This window comes from Armigeres subalbatus, chromosome 2, assembly GCF_024139115.2.
Source record: "Armigeres subalbatus isolate Guangzhou_Male chromosome 2, GZ_Asu_2, whole genome shotgun sequence".
Classification (NCBI taxonomy): Eukaryota; Metazoa; Arthropoda; class Insecta; order Diptera; family Culicidae; genus Armigeres; species Armigeres subalbatus.
Genome location: NC_085140.1, coordinates 16,395,546 through 16,422,429, shown reverse-complemented (window position 1 = coordinate 16,422,429; position 26,884 = coordinate 16,395,546). Strand labels below are relative to the sequence as shown.

Sequence of the window (26,884 nt, the reverse complement as noted above, 5' to 3'; positions counted from 1 at the left end):
CTCGTGGTTGAGGGACCAACAGGGCGTGTTTCCCTTAACGACGCCGACTCTGGCCGCCTACCGGCCGACATGGTGCGCAACTCAGAACCTCACCGAGTCTGGCACCAAAAAACGAATCTCTCAGATATTCATAAACCCCGTTTCATCCGAAGACCCATCGCGACTGTCATTATAGCATCGAACTGTACGTCACCAAGGGCACGGCAAACATGTTTATCGCCTTCACTTTGTGCCGGTAACAGAAGCTCTTCAAAATACTGTTGACACGATGCAAGAACTTTTCCTGAAGCTCCTTCTTGGTCATCGTGTGGCGAATTTTCTTCAGTTGTAGGAAACCTAGGAACTAGTACGTTTCGCCTACGTATGTTTCGAATCTCCCCCTGTTTGTTGACGCGAAAACTGTTGGTAATGTTTGTACTCCTTTCCCCGCTCTTCAAATGATAGCCATAGTTGTGTTGGTTGAGTGCTCTGCTTCGAGGGTTCATGGCAAGGCTAACCCATAGAGGACTAAAGGTATCGCCTTGGAATATGCTCCTCCGGATGCTGAGAGTCCTGAACCGTGACACCTTTTATCCATCGGTAATGCGTAGAGATGTGTTCCACATCCCCATAGCGTGCTGCATCAGCCTGTTGACGTTAACGTCTGTCTTATATAACTGCAGTACTGCAGTAAGGAGGTAAGAGTGAGGTACTAAGTCTTTTTAAGTCGATATACGCTATGCTCAGGTTTCTTTGTTTGTGGGTAGCCTGCCCAACAACGACTGCATCAATGATGACCTGCTCCTTTGCAGCCACGAGTGTTGCATTGACAACCTTTTCGTTCCTCGATCATCAGGTTGTGGACGTCACAATGGTTCTGCACCCTCCTCGCTATTACCGATGACAGCACTTTGTACAGACTCGAGAGGCACGTTATTGATCTGTACTTGGCTGGGTTCATAGTGTTCCGATCCTTCGGCAGAAGATAAGTGACACCTAGTGATGAATTCCGGTATCTGCCGGGTTATCAAGTACCGTGTTGAAGCATTCTACCATCCGCCCGTGGACCGTTGTGAGTTTATTATACCAGAAATTATGCACATGGTTCTGGTGCAGCCTAATTCCTGGTATACCGGGTAGCCTCACGTATGTCGGGTAGCGGACGTGTCTCCAATTCCACCACAATACATATCGCTCTTCTTCTGCCATCCACACCCCATCGCCGTTGTGTATAGCGGGGTTCTCCCATAGATTGGACCAAAAACTGCGTGACTCTCCAACCTCCGGAAGTCCTTCGCCAAAGTCGGCTTTGTCGTTTCGGATGTGGTTGTAGAACTCCCTTTCGTTGATGTTGAAAATTCGGTTTTGCTTCTTCCTCTTCGAACATTCTACATAACGCCACAGTTGTTTAGTAAGAGCACTCAACCGCTGTACATGAGTGTTGTGGGTCTCAGTTATGTTCGCCTATGTGAGATCACGGAGTTCTGTGGGTTTCACAATTTTAGCAACATTCCGAACTAGCCTCGTTGATCGATTCCCCTGCTTGTACTGTCTAAATCGACCAATATTTGACTGCAGTGTGGCGTTGCTGGTCTCCAGGCGTCGCAGCCACACGGGTTTTTGTGCTTTGGGGCGTGCGCGTCCATCATTCATCTTCGCAATTCCAACGTCCTTACAGCAGCAACTGCAGCCGAGTACACGATAAACTGCAGTTCCTGAAGGCTATCCACGGTTTCTAAGAATTGTGGCAAAATATCCCGATTAAGGATGCTTACTGCACTCGTCAACCGATAGGAGTACTGCAATTTGGGTATCCGATGCCGGGACATGGGGTCTGTCCCACGGAACAGTGTAACTGTTGTGCCTGTTGTGTGTGTTGTGTGTGTGTTGGTTAGTTCGTCCTCCAATTACTGTCGTTGCAATTCCGCTGTTGGTCCTGGAGCGGCGGGTGCAGTTGAATCGCGACGGTTACTTGGGATTGATGCATCCAAATCCAACGCAACAGAACTCCTTCTCGACGTATCGCTAGATCTTGCCTCCTCCTCCTCTCATAGTTCCCTCTGTACTTCCCGTTTGATGTACTCTACGTCTTCTGGAGTCAGCATATTATGTGACATAATAGCTCCTTGGCGTGTGTACAACTTGTTCTGGTCAAGGTGGGGTGCAAACGGGTCTGGGTCATTTGGCATAACGCCATTTGGCATAAGGTCATTTGACATAAAGGCCATTTGGCATAATGGTCATTTGGCATAATTTTGAACTGTGAAAGCGAAAGGGATATTTCATGTAATGTTTAGCGTAGATTAAGTAGGTCGAGACTGTTTTCTGATATATTTAAACTGATGGTAAACATTTTCCGGAAGAATGAAATAACAAGAACTGCTTCCGAGGGAGGGATCACAACCATATTTGACTTATTCCGGCCACATGCCTACTTTTAAAGTAGGGATTACATCCACCATTGCTTTAATCCGGACATGCGCTTTGAGAACGGATCAGATTCACCATTGCCTTAATCCGGGAAAGCGCCTAACTTTAAAAACTCAAGCAATCCACTTGTCGTAGACGAGTTACTAAAACCAATCAAGTCACATATGAGTTACTGCAACCAAATCAATCTGAATTGTGCTACTCGGGGAAGAGATCACATCTACCATTGATTTATTCCCGGTAAGCGCCTACTTATAAAGAAGGAGTCACATCCACCATTTGCCATAATCCGGGCAGGGCCTACTTTTAAAGAAGGGATCACATCTACCATTGCCACAATTCGGGCCACACACCTACTTTTAAAGAAGGGATTACATCTACCATTGCTTCAATCCGGGCAAGCGCCTACTTTTAAAGAACGAATCAAACCCTCCATTGCCATAATCCGTGCAAGCGCCTATTTTTAAAGAAGGGATCACATCCACCATTGCCTCAATCCGGGCATGCGCCTTCTTTTAAAGAAGGAATCACATCCACCATTTTCATAATCTGGGCAAGCGCCTACTTTTAAAGAAGGGATCACATCAGCCATTGCCTCAATCCGGGAAAGCTCCTTTTTTTAAAGAAGGAATCACATCCACCATTGTTATAATCCAGGCAAGCGCACCCTCACACTCTCCATTGCTATAATCCATGCAAGCGTTTACTTTTATAGAAGGGATCACATCCATCATGGCCTTAATCCTAGCAAGTGCCTACTTTAAAGAAGGGATCACATCCACTATTGTCTCAATCCGGGCAAGCGCCTTCTTTTATAGAAGGAATCACATCCACCATTGTCATAATCCGGGCAAGCGCCTACTTTTAAAGAAGGGATCACATCCTCCATTGCCACAATCCATGCAAGCGCCTTCTTTTAAAGAAGGGATCGCATCCACCATGACCTTAGTCCGGGCAAAATTATGCCAAATGGGAACCTCTCATTTAACATCTCCAGCATCGCCGGTATGCCTGCCATATCCGTCTCCATTTTGGTGCAAACGTAGTAGCAACGGATCCCGTATTGATTCATCTCCCTTGTCCACATGATCCGCTGCCGTCGGCGGCCTGCTAAGGTGAGTGATTGACGTCGATCAACCACAGCTACATCAGCAGGCTCAGCATTGCCTTGGTGATTTCATCTGCACAGTTTCTGTTTTGCCTTGTCGACACGCCCGATAACTAGAGGGTCGCTGTTGCACCTCTACTTCCTCTAGCTGCTAGCCGCTCGCTCTGTCCCCCGTCCCAGGACCAGCTCCGGTAGAGCCTCCCTCATCGGGCAATCGCATGAGCGGTATTCTTCTTGAGCGTAACTCCATATCTGGGTATGCTTTCATTCCCGAAAGCCTTTTATTTTTCTTTTTATTGGCATAACATTCCCACACTGGGACAGAGCCGCCTCACAGCTTAGTGTACATTAAGCACTTCCACAGTTATTAACTGCGAGGTTTCTAAGCCAGGATACCATTTTTGCATTCGTATATCATGAAGCTAACACGATGATACTTTTATGCCCAGGGAAGTCAAGACAATTTCCAATCCGAAAATTGCCTAGACCGGCACCGGGAATCGAACCCAGCCACCCTCAGCATGGTCTTGCTTTGTAGCCGCGCGTCTTACCGCACGGCTAAGGATGGCCCACCAAGCTACGGGCTCTGTAAAGTTATTTAATTCTTTACAGTGCTAATTAGCTAGGTTCAAGCGCCAGTGCTCACCCGAGAGTAGTTTTTCATTGGCGCTTAGGAATTGGGCCTTCAGCTCCCACCTGCTCGAAATGATGGTTTTTCATGGACGCCCAGGGTAGGGTAAATGATATATTTTGGACATGTACATATTTTGGACAAGCCTGAGCTTCTTCGATCAATTTTAGATAATGTGTAGGAAAATTTTTATCGAAAATATGATCATTGCATACTTTTACCTCAACTCTAGCGGCTCCTGATGAGAATTCACAAATCAACTATTATTTATCTTTAAAATTATCTAAAATGTAAAGCTTTCTACCAAAGTGCCTGCTGGACGCCAGTATGCAGGAGAACATGCATTATAGGACTCTTCGTAACATGCACCTGAAACACGTTTAAATTGGTTCAAACGGCAATCTTGAGGTTCTGCGGCCAAAGTTTGATTGTAATTGAGATACTAACATATTCCAATCGCTTAACATGAACTTGAGACGGATGAAAAAGGAGTGACCAAAATGAAGTTGTTTTTATGCATCAGACATTTATTGGTCACCCCATGTACAGTACATGGATGAACCATTAATTGCCAACTTTTAGGCTGTTTTCAATTATATCGATAAGATTGCGAAACAATGTTAATTTCTGGTTTAATCTATGTCAGTTAAGCAAATAAATGCATTTAAATGAATGTGGATACGTGTAGGTAAGTCATACCATTGAGATCTGTAGGTGGCCATTTTTAAATTAGGAGAAAATGACTCTGTCCAAAATATATGCATTTTCCATGTCGAAATTATATATTTGATGTCCAAGAAGAAAATATTTCAGTTCGCAGTATATCACAGTTTACACCTAGTAAACGTAATTTACTCGAAAATTGGGCAATGGAGACCCAAGACTAATCATAGGTTATGTATTTGGATGAACTTAGTGGTTTTCAATTGTTTTATACTATTCAATCTCGATATATTTTCTAATGAATGTCCTGTGCTTGTCCAAGATACATCTTTTACCCTATTTCACCTGAGCTCCTACCTATTTATTATTAATATCAAATTTACATCTACCGAACTTGATTGTCTACACAGAAAAAAATAATGAAAAGTAATCACCCCGTAAAAAATAAAGTTTCATGAAAATAGTATAAGTATAAAAAGTGACATAATGCAATATAAATTGCATACATTCAGGTAATAATATTGTTTAAGGTTATACAATTATACAATCAAGCCAAGTGGTGAATTTCAAATTCACCACACGGTTTCTACTCCTATTATGAAAAGTTCAAATCTAGCGTAATAATATTCGTACAATGCTGAAATTAAAGTCGATTGTTTAGCATAAGTAGGCAAACGATTTACGGATGTTTCATCTTCATGGGCGTTGTGGTTCTCTCAATTCGTGCTCTTGAAAAATCACTAGAAAAAGCACGTGGTTTCCAAGATGGCCGATTTGTGGCTTTGTTGTATAACCACCTTAAGTTTACGCTCTTTTTGGCATTCCCTTTATGTGCATTACTTTCGTGTAAATTTCAACATTTTTTTCTATCTGTGTACATAAATAAAATACTATAAACTAAACACATTAGAATTTAATACACGGTTACGAAAGACACTAGAACTAACATTGAAGTCAAAGTCATCATAACATAAATTGAAAAGCCTGCACATGGCTCTAATGGGCTCGTGTTGCGCGTAATCAGTTCGATGTTGCTGTAGTCTAAGGAAGCTTCGTTGTCTGAGAGGCCGAGGGATGACGTTCAAATTAATTTACGCCAGAATCCAGGGAGCATCAATCTCACCCAGAAGAGTTTTAGCAACATAGATGGTCCTCATGTTGTTTCTTCGCTTCTGGAGACTGTCCATTCCTAATAATCGGTATCGGCTTTCGTAGGCTGTTAAATCGTTGAGATTACGCCACGGCAGTGATCGCAGTGCGTATCTTATAAATTTGGATTGAATTCTTTCAATTCTGTCGATTCAAACTTAATGGCAAGGACTCCAAACCACGGCAGCTGTTTCTAAAACCAATCGAACTAGACTGAAGTACAATGAACGTAGGCAGTATGGGTCGCGGAATTCAGAAGAAATTCGGAAAATGAACCCAAGATTTTTATTCGCCTTACTAATTACGTAATTGAAATGTTCACGAAAATTCAGTTCTGAGTCGAGCATAATGCCAAGGTCTTTTACGACTTTCGTCCTCTCCAGTAGTTCGCTCGGAATGTGGTAATCCCAGAGAATTGGCGACCTTGTCCTTGCTCAATGTCAGACTGTAGAAATGTTATACCTACAATCCATCTGCCTTATTGTTACGGAATTATGAGATCTATACTTTTGCCTTTAATTCTATGACATTAGCATTTCCATATCATTGGCTCATGCAAAAATTTAAAAATATAAACGAAAAATAACTTACCTTCAGAATTGATCCCATTTCCGCCACGTAGATCCGTTCCGTCTCCAATAGTTCGGCTAGCACGTGACCCCGTTTCAGCTTCCGTTCGTCCGAATCCTGGGTGTGACGAAGCGACATAAACAAAAGAACAACAAACAGTGCCGACCATTAGTGACGACCATCCATCAACATGACCGCTGAAAAAAGATTACCGTTTGACTCTGCAGATTGAGATCGCTGTCCGAGCTGGCAATGATGGTATCGCTGCTGATGGAGATCCCCGAGTCCGGGGGTCCCTCGATGGAGCGGGGCCGTGACGAGAAGCTTTCGATCTGTGGTGCGCATACACACACGCGGAAGACAGAAGTGAGAAAATGGATTAGATAATTAAGCCTTTAGCGGTTCTCGTCGGGGCTGGTACGTTTCACTCTAAGTTGCTAAAAACTTCTATGGTTTTCTTTCGCTGAAGTTTGTCGAGTAGAAGAGGTATTGGGTAGGGATGCCATCAATCAAAAGATTGACTTCTAAATCAACTGAAAGAGTCGTTCTTATGGGAATTTGTTCCTTAACGGAATCGAACATTAAGTTCCGTTTTTATGAGCTCGATGGTGCGACTATACCTATGTTATTAATTAAAATTTTCTCTGATCCAAAAACGTATTCGTATGAAAATAGTAACACTATAATTAGGCAAGCGAACTGTCATCTGCGTGTTAATTAAGCTGTGTCCTAATGATAAATCTACATAGTTGACATAAAAAAAATAAAGCAGGCAATCAGCTACGGAGTCCAAATGTGATTTTGGGGTACTTTCTGAAAATTAGCCTAAATTTCGCTCGTCCGAGCAGATGCGGTCACTCAGGCATTTCACCGGATAAAACCCTACGGGAAGGCATCCACCATAACGCATCCTCATACACCCGTGAAGCTGCGTAAAGATTAAATTATCCACTGGTTTTGACAGCGTGGAGCGTAGCTCATTTTCGTCTCATTATGAAAACGCAAAGCCGGAAGAAAGTTCACGTTCGCCAGCAGCGGCGCTGAAAAGCATTGCAAAAAAGAAAAACCTGCTAATTACCTTACTGCTGTGCTTCGCGATTCCGCATTGGCAGAGTTGAGCTTTTCTCAGCACCACTCCGCCCCCGCCGCCTACTGCTCCATTGCAGCTACCTCCACCGCCGCAGCCGCCGACGCCTACTCCGTTTCCAATTCCATGACTAGCGCATCCATTGCCACCGACAACAGAACCGTTGCAGCCACCGATGTCGATTGAACTAATGATACAACTGTTGCTTCCCAGTGCAATACTTCTTCTGCGTCGACAACAGCAGCAGCAATTACCTGCCGTATTGCAGCATCTTACACTGTCCCCTCCTCCGCCATCACCTTCACCCGAACCAATCGATTGAGAATTGTCAAAATCCTCGAAATAGTTGTTGTTCCAAAATAGAGCTCCGTCGCATCCAAGCCTTATGCTAGTTTTGGATGTGTACCGGTGGACGTTGGAGTTACCATTGTTGCAGGTTACGCTCGACATGTTTGACCCATCACTGCAGACTGTACTTCCGGTGCTAACCGTCGATACAATGGACAGGGGCTGCTTATTGCTTTCAGCGGGACTAAGTGACCTCTCGCTTTGATCGAAATACCCGTCGTCCTTATCCGAATCTCCACTATTTGAACTCACCGTAGATGCGGAGCAGCTCCCACCTCCGCTGCTTCCACTAGCCGAAGTTGAAATCAATGATACGGGCTCGCTTATATTTGTAGCACCTTTGCCCGATGCTTGACTCGAAATGAAAATCTTGATACTGTTGTTCTCGTCATTTTTAATCTTGTTATTTATTTTAATCTTATCATCGTACGGCTTATTCTGCGGGTTGTTGTTCAGTTTGATATTCCTCTGATGTTGCTGGTTCCAGAACTTCTGCCGTGCCAGCACAGTTTCTGTAATATCTGCAATCGGCTCGACACACTTCTCAATTATCATTCGATTCGTTTCCAAATCAATCTCCTTGATTTTGGATGAAATCACTCGCACGTTTTCGCAACCGTTATTCAGCTTATCGTTCAGAGCGTTGTTGAACAGGATTTCGCTGTCACTGTCATTGATGACGATTGAAGTTCGTTTGCCACACAGAATCTCAGGTTCCTTCTCTTTGCACTTGCTGCCGTTGCTTAAGAAGCTTTTATGACTCTCAGTTGATCCAGAGTTTTTAGATTCGCAGGAGGAGCTTGAAACCGTGGAAGCAGAAGACGATGACGACGATGAGGACATTGGACAGTTCGAGAACTTGCAGTTTTTGTATCCACAAGTTGTCTTACTGCTCTTAGCACTTATCGTACTTACATCGTCATCGCTAAGGGTCCGTTCTAAGGATTTAGACCTAACTCTGCAGAAATCCCGCTTTGGTTCTTCCTTCCGGCAGGACACAGTCGTTGATGTTGGGCAGAAATTGATCGTTTCCGTTGATCCCGTCCCGTTGTGACCATCGATGATCCGGCGAATCCGTTTGCTGATTGTTTCGTCAGATCCAATAGCCGTTACAGACGGTGTTGGCGGTGAAGCCGCTGCCGCTGCATGAGCTAAAGCACTTTCCTCTGGTTTGTAACGAGCGCTAAGGCGTTTGTGGACCAGATATTTTTGTTGTTTTACGGACATTTCATCATTCTTGGCTTTATTTTTCTCAAACCTATGAACGCTTTCTCGAACGGCACCACTGGACGCTCCAATTACCGTAGGTCCAGAACTCTTGGTCATATTTTTATGATTCAGTGCGATCACACTGCTACTGAGCTGCCGTGAAAGCTGCGGAGGAAGCGAAGGAGGTGGATGATTGGTTGCGCCAGTAGCCACGTCGCCGACACTTTTCGATTCCATGAACAGCTGATTTATCCGATGGATGTCGTTCATCGATCTATGGCGAGTAATTAGATTGGTACTGGTATGGCTCTTTTGTAATGCTTTGAAACGATTGTGAACTTCAAGTTGTTGTGGTTGTTGCTTAAACATGGGACTTTTTACAGAAGCTGATGATTGTTGGCACGTTTCCGGTGGTTTCTTTGCCGATTGATTTATTACTCGGAGCATGCTTGGCCGGTTAGATTTCAGGTCCCAACTTAAACGTTTATATGCATCAACTGGTTCCGGCTTGGGGTCAGGTTTGGACGGCAAAGGGCTCATCTCCCTTGCTCTAGGCGGAGGCTGCTTTTGACCGTCTTTATTAACTACGCCGTACAGTTTATTATCCACGTAACGCTCGTAACTTCTACTGTCGAAATAATACTGAACTGTTTCCAACTTATTTTTCTTTTTGCTATCGAACAGCGCATATTTTTTCTTTCCATTTTTGGATTTAACATCCGTATCGTTTATGTATTGCAATTTTGCCCCTATGTCAGCAATGGAACTGTTTGACCCAAATCCGTTATGCTTTTTGTACACCAAATATTTCGACTTGACTTCCTTAAGGTTAGGCGTCGACCCGTTTCCGGCGCTGCTTGTGAGGTTCATGGTACTGGTAGTTAATTGTTTCTTTATTGCACTTGCCACGTTGCCCTTAGTTGGAGCGGTTGCCGCCACTGTTCCATCGTCTCCTTTCTTCCTCTCACTTCCGGCGACGCCATCGTTTTTCAAATTTACATAATTCACCTTCAGCAGCTCCATCTTGGGTACTTTTGAGAACATGTCCTCGTCGATTTGATCCAGATCACCTTCACTGCCTCGACCATGGACCACTGCTGACTGTTGGGAAAGCGCTACCTTCCGGCCGGTGTCGATCTTCGGACCCACTGTTATTGCACTGATCCTGCTACTGCTGACACTGCGACTGTTCCGAAAGATCGGAATACCCCGCTTGGTCACATTTTCTGTTCCGCCACCCTTGCCACCGCCCGGACCTGCTCCTCCTCCGGGTCCGGGGCCGGTCGCAGCGGGTGTTGGCGGTGGTGGTGGCTGCTGACCGGCGGCAGGCTGCAATTGTCGACGCGACTGGTGCATCATCTTAGCGCTGGTACTGGATCACATGCTGTCGTCGATGGCTAAAGAAAATACGAAAAAGCTATTTAGGGGAGTTTTTTTTAATGATTTGGAGATGCCGTCGAATGCCATCCATTTGGGGAAGGTCATAGTGCCCCATTAGCGTGTGATGAAAAAAGAGCCTCTTCAAGCTGGTGAACCGCAAGTAATCGATGTGTGCTGTCGTTTGGCAGCAGTTGATTAATTGTTTGGCAAAACATGGAGAACTGATCAAGGCGATGATGCAATCGCTTTGGAATGTTACCGATATGGGTTTGTGCAATTACTTAACCCAGTAATGAGGCATAAAGGATTGGTTAATCGGAGGTTTGATGAGTCAAGGATGTTCGATGAAGTGTGATGCAATTCAATCAATTATTGACATCTACAAAGTCATACATAGATAAACCGGCGACTTTTACAGGTTTTTTTTATAATATTGTATTTTTAATTAAAGTAGGTATCAAGCCTTTTTATTGCTGAGCTGAACTAACTAATTAAATATACATTTCTAAAGGTCAGGATCTTTCGTAAGCTGTGGCATTGTAGATTGTTGTGTTTTTGTGGATGAACAATGACATTTGCAATTACAGTGAAATCAGTTTTCATTACCTTTGGTTGCATAATCTTTTCGTCTAGGGTAAAACGACCCATTATGGAGGGGTTAAGCATCCCTTCCATACCAAATTTATTTTAAAAAATCTGTAAAAATTAACTATTTATCTTTTTTACATTGCGGCTGTCGAATAGGGTGCTCTTTTAACTCTAGTTTCATAAGCAATACGTCAATTTTGCTAAACTTATGTTGTTTTGTATTTGTTACAATAGAAACAAACTACCGCAATAATAGGACGCAGCTGCCTATCGTTGCGATATTTTTTGAAGGTCAGCCCTATTGTTGCGGTATTGCCTGTATTTCTTATGGAGAGCGATACCACAACAATAGGACCTTAGCACTACCGCAATAATAGGCTCAAGGGACGCGATTTTTATAGGAAAAATGTTGATTTTCCATCATTTTGAATGGAATTTTGTTAAACAAAAGGTGTTCTAGTGGTTAATTCGAAGGGTTTTAACGGATCCACAATTGTTTTTGATGCTATTATATCCAGCATGGATTATTTTAACACTACCGCAACATTAGGACATACCACAACGTTAGGACGTTTTACCCTAGACATTCGCGTTTAAAGTTCCCATACCTATCAGCATTCTAACTGATCAAAATAAACTAAACTTCTACAAGAAACTTTTGAAAAATTCCTTGCACTCTGTACCAACACCAAGGAATGGATTTTATGCAAGCGATAATCATGAGGTACAAAATGTTCCACAAAACGAACATTGAAAAAGGCAGATAGCTGTATTCTTCTACGTATAAGCTATGATGGCTTAGTATAAACGTCATAAAATCGGGCGAGAATCACGATAGTTTCCCATTCAAATTGGGAAATTTAAATCTTTAAATTGGCAAACACAATTCTAGCAGTAAAATAATTTTTCACGCTGAAAAGAGTCTATAATTGACGTGGAGCCAAGGGCGCAAAGCCTTAAATGGCGCCGATATCGAAAATTTGAGTATCAAAAATAGGTCGTTTTTTTAGTGAAAGGGACATTTATTCACAAACGGACTACAAAAACCTCAATACTATGGTAAAGATATTTTGAGAATTCTTGAGCATAGACAAGATATTTTTTATTCACTTTCGTTGCTAATTAATACATGTAAGATTAGACGTCGTAAGTAGTAAAAAGGAGATTGTGAGTATTCAAGATATATTAACTCATTTTATGCAGAATAACTATTCGAGGTACAAAAAATGACCCTTAAGACCGCATTTGATTCAACGACAATCCAGCTTCAAAAATAGATATATCTTGATCCAAACAGGTCCGATGGCGATTCCGGCTGTCAATCCAGAGTCAATTTTGTCTTCGGTCCAATTCACTCCAAAACCGAATTTTATAGAAAGTTCAATAGTTCTTTTAAACCATAACAAGCAAAGAACTTAGGGACCGATTTGCGACTAAGGCCGCTACAAATAGGTATTTAATTCAAATTATGTCCTACTGGTCTCCAAAAGGTCAAGGGGGATAATAAAAAATAAAATAAAAAACAAATATAGGCATTATATGAAAATATTAAAAAAAAACTCTGATTTGTTAAAGAATATTTTGAAAATTATCAAAATTTTTGTTGTCTCCTCAAACTATTATTTTTTTGGCAAAAAAATTTGAGGGGGTGGGAGAATTTTTTTTAAATATTTGTATCGGCTTAACATTGTTTTATGGATTCCGTAGAATGCAAACATTTTTCTCCAAAACTAATTCTAATTGAATTTGTAGTTCCTAAAAATTAGAACGTGTTGCTAATAAATAGGCATTGCAGTTTAAAGCTGCACTAAACCAAAATTATCAGTGCTGCTAAGAATCCGGTGGAAGAAGTGCCCTTCCTCTCGTTCGCCGTAACACATCTTCAAAACCCTCATGATGAGTGCGGATAATATGAATCTTCACGTACAATAGATCTGGATAAGACGGGAGGTTGTGTGAACCAAGGATGTTATCTATCATTTAGTAATCAGGGTTCGATCATTTAGTAGTTTGTCAATAACTCATTCCAAAGGCTACATTTTAAAATATGTTGTATGGTAAACTTCTAGTGCGAAGGTTTTTCTACAACTTTGCCTAACAGGTCGATGTTTGAATTCCATTATTAACGGAGTTAATGCGCCGCACTAAGGAGTATTTCAGCCCAAATCCTGGCCAAAAGTCAAAAACAATATTTTTAGATATCTACACATTATTTTTTCGTTTTAGTAATCTCACTATTTGCCATGGGATTTTTGGATCAATATTGATTACTTGTGAGCAATGCTGGTTGTCAAAACTTCACCATAATATACATGCTAGTTTTATCGCAATTATCCATAAAAAATGTTCATGTTTAATCGTGTTTTTCTGGGTTTTTGATTTTTAGAATGAAAATCAATTTAGGTGCCAATAATGAGGGTATGTAAATACGTTTCCAAGCATGATTCGATCTGAAATTGTTTTCAGGTCATAATGATGATATTAATTGCTAGCTTTTTCTAACCTTTTTTTACAATAATATGTTTTACAAAATTAAACTTTTGATTAGGTTCCAAACCCGATCAAGTAACAAAATTTGTCAGCGTTGGAAAGATTGGAGTTTCCTTAATAAGTTCCACGAAAAACATTTCACGCATCCTCACGCAATCGTGAGATGTTTTTATTTTAATATAGTGAAGTTTGTTAAGAAAAGCTAGACGAAAAAAATAAATATTTATGAGTTTGAGCCACAAACCTCAAATAAATGGTTCGCTTTCAAAGAAGAGTTTTGATGAAAAGCATACGTATTTTTCGGATGCAAAAGGTTGTTAAGAAATAAAGCGCTTGAATTGCAACGTATTTATCTGATCTGCTCCATTGATTGTGATGTCAATACATTATCCAGGGACTTTGACATTATTCGATGACAAATTCATATGATCGAAGTGAGCAAACGAAGCACATTCGGAAAACTTAGCAAGTGATTATTAAAGAATGAAATTTAACATAAAAATCATACTCATTGGCAGAGTCAGAGGAGGACACCATTCGTCGCAAGCACGCTGTAGTTCCCAAGAGCAGAGTTCTTACGCCAAGTGGTGCTGTACCTAATAACAATAACTGATGCCATAAGTGGTCATACTTCGCTACTAGTTTAATACAAACGGGCTTGGTGGTCATATGGACCAAAACAAACAAAAAATACGCTTTGCTGTTAATTGAATGTATTTACAGACGATAAAATGATTGACACAGTTTTGGCCACGCTTTCACACTCCTATGTGCGCCAATCGCAGTACTGTTGCAGTTATCATACTAAATGATAACAATATTTCAATTATTTAGTATAAGTTACTGCTACTAGCGCTATAGCCCCGTTATTAGTGAAATTCAAAGAATGAACTGTTAGACAGAGTTGTAGAAAAACTTTCGCACTTGTGAACTGTTCACGCTCCGTAATATTGGATAATTTTGTGCAGTGCGACCAATGTGATGGTGGTGGCACATGCGTTGCGCAGGTGTAACGGAGTCGGTACCGTCGTGCGGGGCTTCTTTCGACAAATCAGGGGCTACTTTGGACATTTTAAAACCAAAATTACATCGAAAATTACTATAAAATTGTCATTATTACCAATCGGGTGTCTTGTTAGTTGGATGGTAACTTTCTGTTTCAAATTGGGTATTTTTTCCGTTTAATTTTCTCAAAAAATCAAAAATCCAAAGTAGCCCCCGGAGTCAAAAGAAGCCCCGCACGACGGTATTAGAGAAATCCTGCACGTGACATTATTGAGCATGAGCATGATGACCGTGCATTTCGTAGATGTTACTCCGTGATCGACCAGAACAATCGCAATTGCACAGGGAACCAATGGATGGAAGCATGGGATTTGAACCTCAATGTGCACAGCCTGAGAGCTCTAGTATTTTTGGATGGTCGATAACGGCGCTGGCCACGAGCTCAAGGTCATTGGGGATGGGAAGGAATTGATGATGTAATCACTCGCCCACTGCAAGCCGAGAACAGCTCTGCACTCGCCACGAGTTCCTGCGGAATTTTATTGGAATCGGGGGTTAGGCTTTATGGCAGAGGTTCGTCTTGGTTAACGGGTTGCCAATGTGATAGTAATGAAAGGGTAGTGTATATTGGATGCCGAAACGAGCTTTTTTCGGCTCATTTCGAATTCTAACAGTTACCTGCTAGAACTAATCAAATTGTAGGTATAGGGATAGAAGATGGAAACGGTATGAAAGCCCATTTCCAGCTCTAGCGATTGCTAGAACATGAGAAATATATGAAAATATACAAAGTAGGAGAAATGGAACGGGCCAGGGATTGAACCCACAAACTCCTGCATATGAGGCAGAAGCGGTAGCCATATGACCACCAAGCCCGTTAGATCCTGCACGTGCCATAATTGTCTACAAACGAGTGTCAACACAAAGTCCACCAGTAAGTCTGCTAGGATGGCCCACCCTACTTTTCGGTAACTCTATAATAAGGGCCCAAGTATCCAGAACAATTTTGTAGAACAAATGTTTTTTTCTTAAAATTATGCTTTAGCCCGAAAATGCATCTTTTCTCGTAAATCTTGCAATACGACGTAAATCATGCAGACGAAAGAAAATGGGTTTCAGATCACATAAAACAGGGACCACTTCCCTGGTAGAACCAGGTTCCGGGGATGTCACATAACCTGACCAGCCGCACTCAGGTTTCTCAAATTAGACTCTATTGACCTCGTTTCGCGAAATCTTGAAGTTTGAAACGTCGCAAGATGGGTTTTGGATCAAATCAAAAAGTGGCCACTTCCCCGGGGGAACCAGGTCCCCGGAATTCCACGGAACCTGACCAGAACCACTAAGGTACGTCAAATTACACTCTATTGAGCTCGTTTTGCAAAATCATAAAGTTTGAGATGTCGCAAGATGGGTTTCGGATCAAATCAAAAAGTGGCCACTTCCCCCGGGGGAACCGGCCTCCCGGAATGCCACAGAACCTGACCAGAACCACTCAGGTACCTCAAATTAGACTCTAGTGAGCTCGTTTCGCAAAATCATGAAGTTTGAGACGTTGCAAGATGGGTTTCGGATCAAATCAAAAAGTGGCCACTTCCCCGGGGGAATCAGGTCCCCGGAACGCCACGGAACCTGACCAGAACCACAAAGGTACCTCAAATTAGACTCTATTGAGCTCGTTCCGCGAAATCATGAAGTTTGAGACGTCGTATGATGGGTTTCAGATCAAATTGAAAAGTGGCCACTTCTCCAAGGGAACCAGGTCCCCGGGATGCTACGGAACCTGATCAGAACCACCCAGGTACCTCAAATTAGACTCTATTGAACTTGTTTCGCGAAATCATGAAGTTTGAAACGTCGCATGATGGGTTTCAGATCAAATTGAAAAGTGGCCACTTCCCCGAGGGAACCAGGTCCCCGGGATGCTACGGAACCTGACTAGAACAATTCAGATACCTCAAATTAGACTCTATTGAACTTGTTTCGCGAAATCATAAAGTTTGAGACGTCGCATGATGGGTTTCAGATCAAATTGAAATGTGGCCACTTCCCCGAGGGAACCAGGTCCCCGGGATGCTACGGAACCTGACCAGAACAATTCAGGTACCTCAAATTAGACTCTATGGAGCTCGATTCGCAAAATCATGAAGTTTGAGACGTCGCGAGATGGGCTTTGGATCAAATCAAAAAGTGGCCACTTCCCCGGGGTAATCAAATCCCCGGAATGCCACGGAACCTGATCAGAACCACCCAGGTACCTCAAATTAGACTCTATTGAACTTGTTTCGCGAAATCATGAAGTTTGAGACGTCGCATGATGGGTTTCAGATCAAATTGAAAAGTGGCCACTTCCCCGAGGGAACCAGGTCCCCGGGATGCTACGGAACCTGACCAGAACAACTCAGGTACCTCAAATTAGACTCTATTGAGCTCGATTCGCAAAATCATAAAGTTTGAGACGTTGCAAGATGGGTTGCGGATCAAATCAAAAAGTGGCCACTTCCCCGGGGGAACCAGGTCCCCGGAATGCCACGGAATCTGATAAGAACCACCCAGGTACCTCAAATTAGACTCTATTGAACTTGTTTCGCGAAATCATGAAGTTTGAAACGTCGCATGATGGGTTTCAGATCAAATTGAAAAGTGGCCACTTCCCCGGGGAACCAGGTTCCCGGAATGCCACAGAACCTGACTTGAATCACCCAGGTGCCTCAAATAAGACTCTATTGAGCTCGTTTTGCAAAATCATGAAGTTTGAGACGTCGCAAGATGGGTTTCGGATCAAATCGAAAAGTGGCCACTTCCCGGGGGAACCAGGTCCCCGGAATGCCGCAGAACCTGTCCAAACCTACCAGGGAACCTTGGAAGAGGCACTATTGAACATGTCTCGTGATTTCATGAAGTAGGACACATCAAAAAATTAGTTTTAAGTCTTTTAGCAAGGTCATTTGATTTGAGAAAAAAAAGGTACCCCACTCGACCCCGGAATTATTCCGGAACCAGGTGCCCAATGCCAATTCTCAGGTTTGAAAACTAGAGACCTAACCGATTCGTTAGGTAGGTGAATCGTCAAAATCGGTTGAGAATTAAAGGAGTTATGATTTTTTGAAGTCATTTTTTAGTGCCTAAAAAGTATCAAGGGAGGATAAGGGTTAATAAATTTCAAAGAGATTGTCAGCTGTGATAAATTCCTTCCCGAAAATTATTAAGAAAATCCTTTCCAATTTGAAGTTTAAGTTCGAAAATAGTGCTCTACCGCGTGCGAGCTTCCCTCACACCTTAATAAATACCGGAAGGCTCACTTGCTTCTATGGCACACTTGCCCTAAATTCCGCTACATAGAAGTCATACGATTCAATGCGTGCAAAAGAATTCTAATAAAATTCCAAAGCTGAAAAGGGAAATATTTATAAACCAAATAAAATTTGAGTATTTTAAAATTCTCTTTTTAAATTTTCTGGAGGGACTACAGAAGGGTCTAGAGAAAGCAATTATGACCTTCCCAACAAAGACGGTAATAAAAAAACAACCAACTATTGATCTTGTGCACATTGTGAAGTCAATGTAAAATGTTTTTTTGTTGCAATCATTTTCATTGTCATCAATTAACTAAATTTTATTTCTTCATGGATAAACAGGAGTGGAATAACGTAAAATTGTTTGCTATTGGTTTACTGTTATAATGACAAAATGAGATATTTTTGAGCTTTTTATTCGAACAATTTTTATTTTTTTTTTGTATTTTAACAACTAAACTAAAATCTGACTTTACCATTTAGTAAAATTTATTATTTTGCTTTTTGGTTCTACTCGTGGGAACTGCAATTGATAATAAGTTAATAGATGTCGCAAACAAACAGAAAACAAAAACCCTTAAGGGTGCGATTGGAATGACCATTATTGGGTCTTTGGCAAGGAATGTAAAATAACAATATTGCCAATGACATCAACATTATCCTCTCTTGTAAATGTTGGGACAAACTCCACTCGCAATAAGCGTTTGTCCCAAACTGCAACAGAATAGGACAATGATCGCCTGCCACGCATTTTGAGAAGTAGTCGGTTTCTGATGATGTTTTTGGTTAAATTAGTATCAGTTATCATAGATTAGACATAAACTTAACCATCTGTTGACATGATTTGCGTTTTACTTCTAAAATATACAAGTTATCGCAGTTTGAAAAGTTCACAACAATTACCTCTCCATGTTTGTTGCAAATAAAATGAAACGCAACAATGTCTTTATCCTCTGCAGATGGGGACAAAGAGTTATCGCTATTCTCTTTTGTCGCTTGTTTTTTGCATTTTTCAGCGACAATTACATTCCTTGGTCTTTGGCCATTGAATGATGAATATGGCTCACTTTGTAACAATATTTAGTTACTTCATTTTGCATGTTGGTCAAATGGAAATGTAATCCATGATTGTGATGTCAGTGTAATGTATGTACGTACATTTTTCAAATAGCAAAGCCCACGTAGGATGCAAACCAGTTGGTTTTGGCATCCATTCCTGAGGCCATGTGCCACCATCAATGGAAACGATTGATCATCTCGCGTTTCCTCCTTTTCCTTAATGTTTTTCAATTATTCTGTGTGAACATTGAGGCAAGGTAAAGATAAAATTGGCAATGTGCGATAAAAAGTAATCGATTCGATGCGCTAAACTCTCTATTCGTGATTCAAGTTGCATCACTGCAGCGATCAGGAAACACTCAAGACTTCCCCCGCAGATGATTGGAATGATACGCCGGCATCGTCATTCCATTGAATTTGACTAATGTTAGTGGTCTTAAAATTGTACGAATTTCTTGATCGTAGTTAGAGTTTGGTAATATGTTGAAGAGAAACATCGACTAGATGAAAAATAGTGGACCAGTGTAATGTATATCAAAAGTTGACACCATGTTTAACATCAGTTTGTTACATCAATTATTTCATTGGCGCCATTTGATCTACATCAGCGCATATCGAACCGACCGTACTCGAACGTATCAATCGTACAAACCGTAAAACCCAAGCTCGAAGAAAGCAATCCATTAGTCATTGCCACTTCGCATTCAACCATGGTTATGGTTCCATGCCGGCCCCGTTGGTGGTCTGGAATCTGATACGAAGTGGCGGCTTTAGTGCCACACCAACGGTTGTTTTCTTTTCGATTTGAGCTCTGTAATAATCCTAACCTAGGAACCTACTACCGGAAAGACATAAAAGCATGCGCTCGGCCGCTGACTGACTGCCGAGTGCCCACACAGCAACATATTCGTTCACCGCAAGCGAGGAGCCTAAATGAAAGCTGAAGACGGGCAGAAAACTCTCCTGCCTTCTGATTTCAAGAGACGTTCTCTGGCACTCGAAGAAAGGAAATCTAGTTCAGTCGTAATTTCCACCATCATCTTCGTTCACGCCTTCCGATACAAATGCCAGCGTGCGAAAATTGGCCTCATCGCTTGTCTGTTCCGAAAAGTTATGGACATTTTTGTGTTTATTTTCTGATTGATGATGTTGTTTCGGATGATTTATCTATTTAAAGAAATCCAATTGTTGCGAGGTTGTAATTAGCTTTCGAACAATTAGTTTAATTTCTGTTCTCGGAATTCCTCTTTGTGTTACTTCCTGAGATATTTTATTTTTGTTTGCCTTTGGTTGACATGAACAAATCAAGCAAATAAGCCAAACGGTAGCTATGAGGCATTGAATAAACATGGAAATAACAAGTGGAAGATAATGATGAAAATTTCAAATTTCGATAGCAAAACGGTTCGAGAGGCATTCCCGGTGGGGTCCCACTTCCATCGTTGATTCCAATGAAAGCAATATCATTTTTCTTACACTCCACTTGTAGACTGACCTTCGGAGGGGAGTAAGATATAAATAGATAAAACTGAAATAAAGAGGTGTGTGGTGCGTCATAGATTGGTAATTGTTTTGTTCTCTTTCTTTACTGGCATTGCATCTTATAAATGGGTCGATATTCTGGCCTAGCCTAGCTTTGCAATTGAACATTTAAACTATGCTTCAGTCTTTATGGATAATTTTGTATTAGGAAAATCTCAAGGATATGTATAGACTGCCTAAGATCGCATATCAGTCCTATCTTTGCTGGATTTTCTTTTCATATGCGACAAATATGTGATATTGGGCAGTATTGTATTTTTTTCTTTATTTGATAAGTTTTCAGGCTTAGGCTGGCTCAACTCTTCGCCAATATTTTTGCATCGGCGTGCAGCTACCCAGAAACATATAAGTTCCCTGAACAATGATTTCTCATTAGGAAACTATGTACATATTCAGATTATTTATTTATTCATTTCTCAGGCTAAGGAGTGGCCTGTGCAGTAAATAAAAATCTTTTTAATTTAACTCGGTCGATGGCTGCAAGTCGCCAGCCAAGCAGTCTGCGGAGGGTCGGTAAATTGTCTTCCACCTGATCATCGATCTACTTTTTCACCGGATTACTGTCTGAAGTAACTAGAATGCTACGTGCCCGGCCCACTCTAGTATTCCGATTTTCGCGGTGTGAACGATGGATGGTTCTCCCAACAGCACCAGCTCCAAAAGTGAAGCCTCTGCACAAGCAGAATGAAAACACATATCAAAGAATTACACAACATTATCCTGAAACGTGCTGCTTCTTCAGATGGGGCTGGTCATAAGCCGTCAACATCAACTTACGCGAAATTTTCCAATGACGGTCTCCCCTTTTGAAACTGCTCTAGCCCGAATGGCTTTAAAGGGCGGCATATCGTACAGGCCTCTTACCCAATATGAGGACATTCGCTTGGGTTTATTCGCTCGAGGTTTCAGTGGGACTCCAAGAGTTCACGATAAGAACAGGAAAAAAGTTAAAACCTATCACAATTATTGATGTCGTGATGGGATATCGAGCTGACTTCCATGAAATTAAAAAAGGACAACGAAAAATCAACACGAGCTCTAACACATAAGGTGTGTTGTTAAACTCATCTTATCGTTTTTTGATGAGTTTGCTTGTTGTTGTTGCAACTGTGTCGCGCTACACGATAAGTAGTTCATCCGCAACCATCATGCAACACATCAATCCATCCTAAGGTGGATCATGGTGGGCTGTGTCAATCAGTGGAGCGAACGAAGAGCACCAACTTATTTTGACAGTTCGTTTTTACGCTTTTAGTTTATAAATAGTTCGTCATCAAACTGGCGAAGGAAATTGTTTAATTTTGTTGTAAGTATGTTTATTTCAAAATACTAAAATATTATCCAAATCAAAATCATCTTTTTCAGGACATTAAATAAAGACATTCCGGAAACGGAAGATGAAAAATGAAGAGGAGCATAGTCCCCGCATGGAATATATTAAAAATTAGGTTCTAGTATTGCTAGAATATATATGTGAAACAAATGTAATGTATCCCAAATAAACTTATTGAAATACATTTGACGACGAGTTAATTGCCACGAGCCAAATTGGTCAGATCGTTATTGAATTAGAAGTTCCTTCACTTGATAATTGCATTACATTCCTTTTTTAATTGCTTTTAGAACGCCTCGAGAGATTCTTTAGATGATTACAAACACGATTTAAACTTTTCTGAGAAAACTCCACGGGATATTTTAACTTCTATCAGGATTCCTTCAAAAATCCTGGCAAACTTTCTCCAAAAACTCATTCGAGCGGAAGCAATTTCGGAGGAATTTCGGCACAAATTGCAGAAGAAATCTACGGAGGCTTTATTCGCGTTATCGAGAGGATATTTAAAAAAAATCACGGAGGAATAGCCAATAGAATTCCCTAAAAATTTCTTAAAAGAATGCCATTAGAATACACCGAGGAAATTCATTTCCGAATCAACTTGAAGGAAGCGGAAGTGCTGAAAAACTCCAGAAGGAATGACCGAAGCATTTCAGTATTTCCTACGTAAATAATTTTGTTTAATTTCTTTGGGAATTCCCTCTTCAATTCCTCTAGGAATACCCCCGGAAATTTATCCAAAAACTCATTCGGGAGATCCTCCAAAAATTCCTCAAGGAGGTCATCCAAAAATTCCTCAGGATGTCTTCCGGGAATTCCTTCAGTGATTCCTTTGCGAATGTTTTAGAAAATAACTTCAGGAATTCCTTTCGGAAATGCTACCACGACTTCCTTCGGAAAATCCGCCTTCTGGTATTCATCCAGAAATTTTTTATATCGAATTTCTCCAGGAATTTCTCCAGAAAGTCCTTCGGGAACACCTCCAAGAGTTCATGCGGGAATTCCTCCAGAAATTTTATCCGGATTTCTCCAAGGAATTACTTCTAAAATTCCTCAAGGAATTCCTCCAGAAATTCCTCCAAAAATTCATTCAGGAGTTCCTACAGGAAATTCTCCAACAATTCCATCGGAAATTCCGCCACGAATTCCTTCGGAAATTCATCCAGCAATTCCTCCAGGAACTCCTCCGGAATTTTCCCTAAGAATTCCTTTATAAATTCCTCCAGTAATTCCTCCGAAATTCCTCCAGGAATCCCTCCGGAAATTCCTCCAGGAACTCCTCCAGAAATTCCTCCAAAAATTCCTCTAGAAATTCCTCCAGGGATTCCTCAGGAAATTCCTCCAGGATTTCTTAAGGAAATACCTCCACGAGATACTCCTGAAATTCCTTCAGGAATTCCTCCGGAAACTTCTCCAGCAATTCATCTGGCATTTGTTCCAGGAGCTCCTCCGGAAATTCCTCCAGAAATTCCACCGGAAATGCCTCCCGGAATTCCTCCAGAGATCACTCCAGGAATTGCTCCGGAAATTTCTCCTGAAATTCCTTCAGGAATTCCTCCGGAAACTTCTCCTGGAATTCATTTGGTATTTCTTCCAGGAATTCCTCCGAAAATTCTTCCAGAAATTTCTCAGGAAAATCCAAAAAATCCAGCAGAAACTTGTCCTGGAAATCCTCCGAAAATTCTTCGGGAGTTACTTTCTCAAATTCCTCCAGGAATTCCTTCCTAAACGAATTCCTCAGAAATTTCACCACAAATTTCGACGGAAGTACATTCCTTCAGGAATTCTTCGGGAAAATCCTCCAGAAATTTCTCTGGAAATTCTTCCGGAAATTCCACCGCAAATTCATCCAGAAATTCTTCCAGGAGTTCCTCCGGAAATTCCTCCACCCATTCCTCCGCAAATTCCTCCAGGAATTCCACCGGAGATTCCTCCAGGGATTCCTCCGGAATTTTCTCCAGGAATTCCACCGGAAATTTCTCCAAAAATTCCACCAAAAATTCTTCCAGGAATTCACAGGAAATTCCCTCAGGGATTCCTCCGGAAATTCCTCCAGGAATTCCTCGGGAAAATCCTCCTGGAATTCCTTTGGAAATTCCTCCAGTCATTCCCCCGAAAATTCCTCCAGAAATTCCTCCAGCCATTCCTCCGGAAATTCCTCCAAAAATTCCTCCAGGAATTCCACCGGAAATTCCTTCTGGGATTCCCCTGAAACTCCCCAGGAAATTCTTCGAAATTCCTCAGGAATTCCTTCGGAAATTCTTCCAGGAATTCCTTCGAAAATTCCTCCAAGAATTCTTCGGAAATTCCTCCAGGAATTCCTTCGAAAATTCCTCCAGGAATTCCCTCGGAATTTCCTCCAGGAATTCCCTCGGAATTTCCTCCAGGAATTTCTTCGGAACTTCCTCCAGGAAGTCCTGCCGAAATTCCTCCAGGAATTCCTTCGAAAATTCCTCCAGGAATTCCTTCGAAATTCCTCCAGGAATTCTTTCGGAAAATCCTCCGGAAATTCCTCCAAGAATTCATCCGAAATTCCTACCAGGAACTCCCCCGGAAATTCCTCCAGGCATTCCCCCGGAAATTCCTCCAGGAACTCTTCCAGAAATTCTTCCAGGAATTCCTCCGGAAATTCCTCCACGAATCCTTCGCAAATTCCTCCGAGAAATCCGTCGGAGATTCCTCTGGCAATTCCTACAGGAATTCATCCAGAAATTCCTCCAGGTATTCCACCGGAAATTCCTGCAGGAAATCCTCGGGAAAATCTTCCAGGAATTCCCCCGAAAATTCCGCCATAAATTTCTTCGAAAAATTCTCCACGACTTCCTCCGGAAATTCCTCCAGAAATTCCTCCAGAATTTCTCTGGAAATGCCTCCAGGAATTCCTTTGGAAATTCCGCAAGAAATTCCATCGGATATTCATCCAGGAATTCCTCCAGGACCTCCCTTGGAAATTCATCCAGGAGTTCCTCCAGGAATTCCTCCGAAAATTCTTCCAGGAATTCCTCCGGAAATTCATCCAGGAAATTCTTCGAAAATTCGTCCAGGAATTCCTCCGGAAATTTGATCAGAAACTTCTCCGAAAATTCGTCCTGGAGGAATTTCCGGGGGAATTCCTGGAGGAATTTCCGGGGGAATTCCTGGAGGAATTTCCGGGGGAGTTCCTGGAAGAATTTCCGGGGGAATTCCTGGAGGATTTTTCGGAGGAATTCCTGAACGAATTTTCGGTGGAACTCCTGATCGAATTTCCGAAGGAATTCCTGAACAAATTTCCGGAGGAGTTCCTGGAGAGATTCCTGGACAAATTTCCTGAGGAATTCCTGGGCGAATTTTCGAAGAAATTCCTGGATGAATTTCCGGTGGAATTCCTGGAAGAATTTTCGTAGGAATTCCAGGAGGAATATTCTAGGGAATTTCCGGGGGAACTCCTGGAGGAATTTCCGGGGGAATTCCTGGAGAAATTTCCGGGGGAATTCCTGGAGGATTTTCCGGAGGAATTCCTGAACGAATTTTCGGTGGAGCTCCTGATCGAATTTCCGAAGGAATTCCTGAACGAATTTCCGGAGGAGTTTCTGGAGGGATTTCTGGACAAATTTCCGGAGGAATTCCTGGACGAATTTTCGAAGAATTTCCTGGATGAATTTCCGGTGGAATTCCTGGAAAAATTTTCGTAGGAATTCCAGGAGGAATTTCCGGAGGAATTCCTGGAGGAATTTTCGAGGGAATTTTCGGGGGAACTCCTGGAGGAATTTCCGGGGGAATTCCTGGAGGAATTCCTGGAGGAATTTCCGGGGGAATTCCTGGAGGAATTTCCGGGGGAATTCCTGGAGGAATTTCCGGGGAAATTCCTGGAAGAAATTTCCGGGGGAATTCCTGGAGGAATTTCCGGGGAAATTCCTGGATAAATTTCCGGGGGAATTCCTGGAGAAATTTCCGGGGGAATTCCTGGAGAAATTTCCGGGGGAATTCCTGGAGAAATTTCCGGGGGAATTCCTGGAGAAATTTCCGGGGGAAATCCTAGAAGAATTACCGGGGAATTTCTGGAGGATTTTCAGGAGGAATTCTCGAACGAATTTTCGGAGGATTTCCTGGACCAATTTCCGAAGAATTTCCTGGATGAATTTCCGGAAATTCGTCCAGGAATTCCTCCGAAAATTCGTTCAGTAAATCGTCCGAAAATTCCTTCAGGAATTCCTCCGGAAATTCGTCAACAAATTCCTCCGGAAAATTCGTCTAGGAATTCCTCTGGAAAATCGTCTAGAAATTCCTCCGAAATTTCCTCCAGCAATTCCTCCAGCAATTCCTCCGGAAATTCCTCCATGAATTCCTCCGGAAATTCGTCCAGAAATTCCTCCGGAAAATCGTCTAGGAATTCTTCCTTGAAACCCACCGAAAATTCCTCCAGGAATTCCACCGGAAGTTCCTCCATAAATTCCTCCAGGAATTTCTACGGAAATTCGTCTAGGAATTCTTCCGGAAAATCGTCTAGAAATTCCTGCGAAATTTCCTCCAGGAATTCAACCGGAAATTCGTACAGGAATTCATACAGAAATTCGTTCAAGAGTTCCTTCGGGAATTCCTCCTGAAGTTCCTTCGGGAATTCCTCCGGAAGTTCCTTCGGGAATTCCTCCGGAAGTTCCTTCGGGAATTCCTCCGGAAGTTCCTTCGGGAATTCCTCCGGAAGTTCCTTCGGGAATTCCTCCGGAAGTTCCTTCGGGAATTCCTCCGAAGTTCCTTCGAATTCCTCCGGAAGTTCCTTCGAATTCCTCCGGAAGTTCCTTCAAATTCCTCCGGAAGTTCCTTCGGGAATTCCTCCGGAAGTTCATTCGGGAAATCCTCCGGAAGTTCCTTCGGGAATTCCTCCGGAAGTTCCTTCGGGAATTCCTCCGGAAGTTCCTTCGGGAATTCCTCCGCGAGTTCCTTCGGGAATTCCTCCGGAAGTTCCTTCGGGAATTCCTCCGGAAGTTCCTTCGGGAATTCCTACGGAAGTTCCTTCGGGAATTCCTACGAAAGTTCCTTC

The 26,884-nt window shown here is 42.1% G+C and overlaps 1 protein-coding gene across 4 annotated transcripts in view; it reads right to left on the bottom strand.

Annotated features, from left to right (window-relative positions):
* The window catches only part of LOC134217961 (guanine nucleotide exchange factor DBS), a 502,406-nt gene that overhangs the window by 110,156 nt on the left and 365,366 nt on the right, over positions 1-26,884 (bottom strand). For 3 of the 4 annotated variants that reach the window (XM_062696807.1, XM_062696808.1, XM_062696809.1), the window contains exons 8-9: positions 6,743-6,862; positions 6,552-6,647 (exon numbers count right to left, since the gene is read on the bottom strand). In XM_062696807.1, coding sequence (XP_062552791.1) covers positions 6,552-6,647; positions 6,743-6,862 — 216 coding nt within the window. Of the gene's footprint in view, positions 1-6,551; positions 6,648-6,742; positions 6,863-7,608; positions 10,572-26,884 lie in introns of all 4 variants that reach the window. The other variant, XM_062696806.1, reaches the window with a different exon arrangement.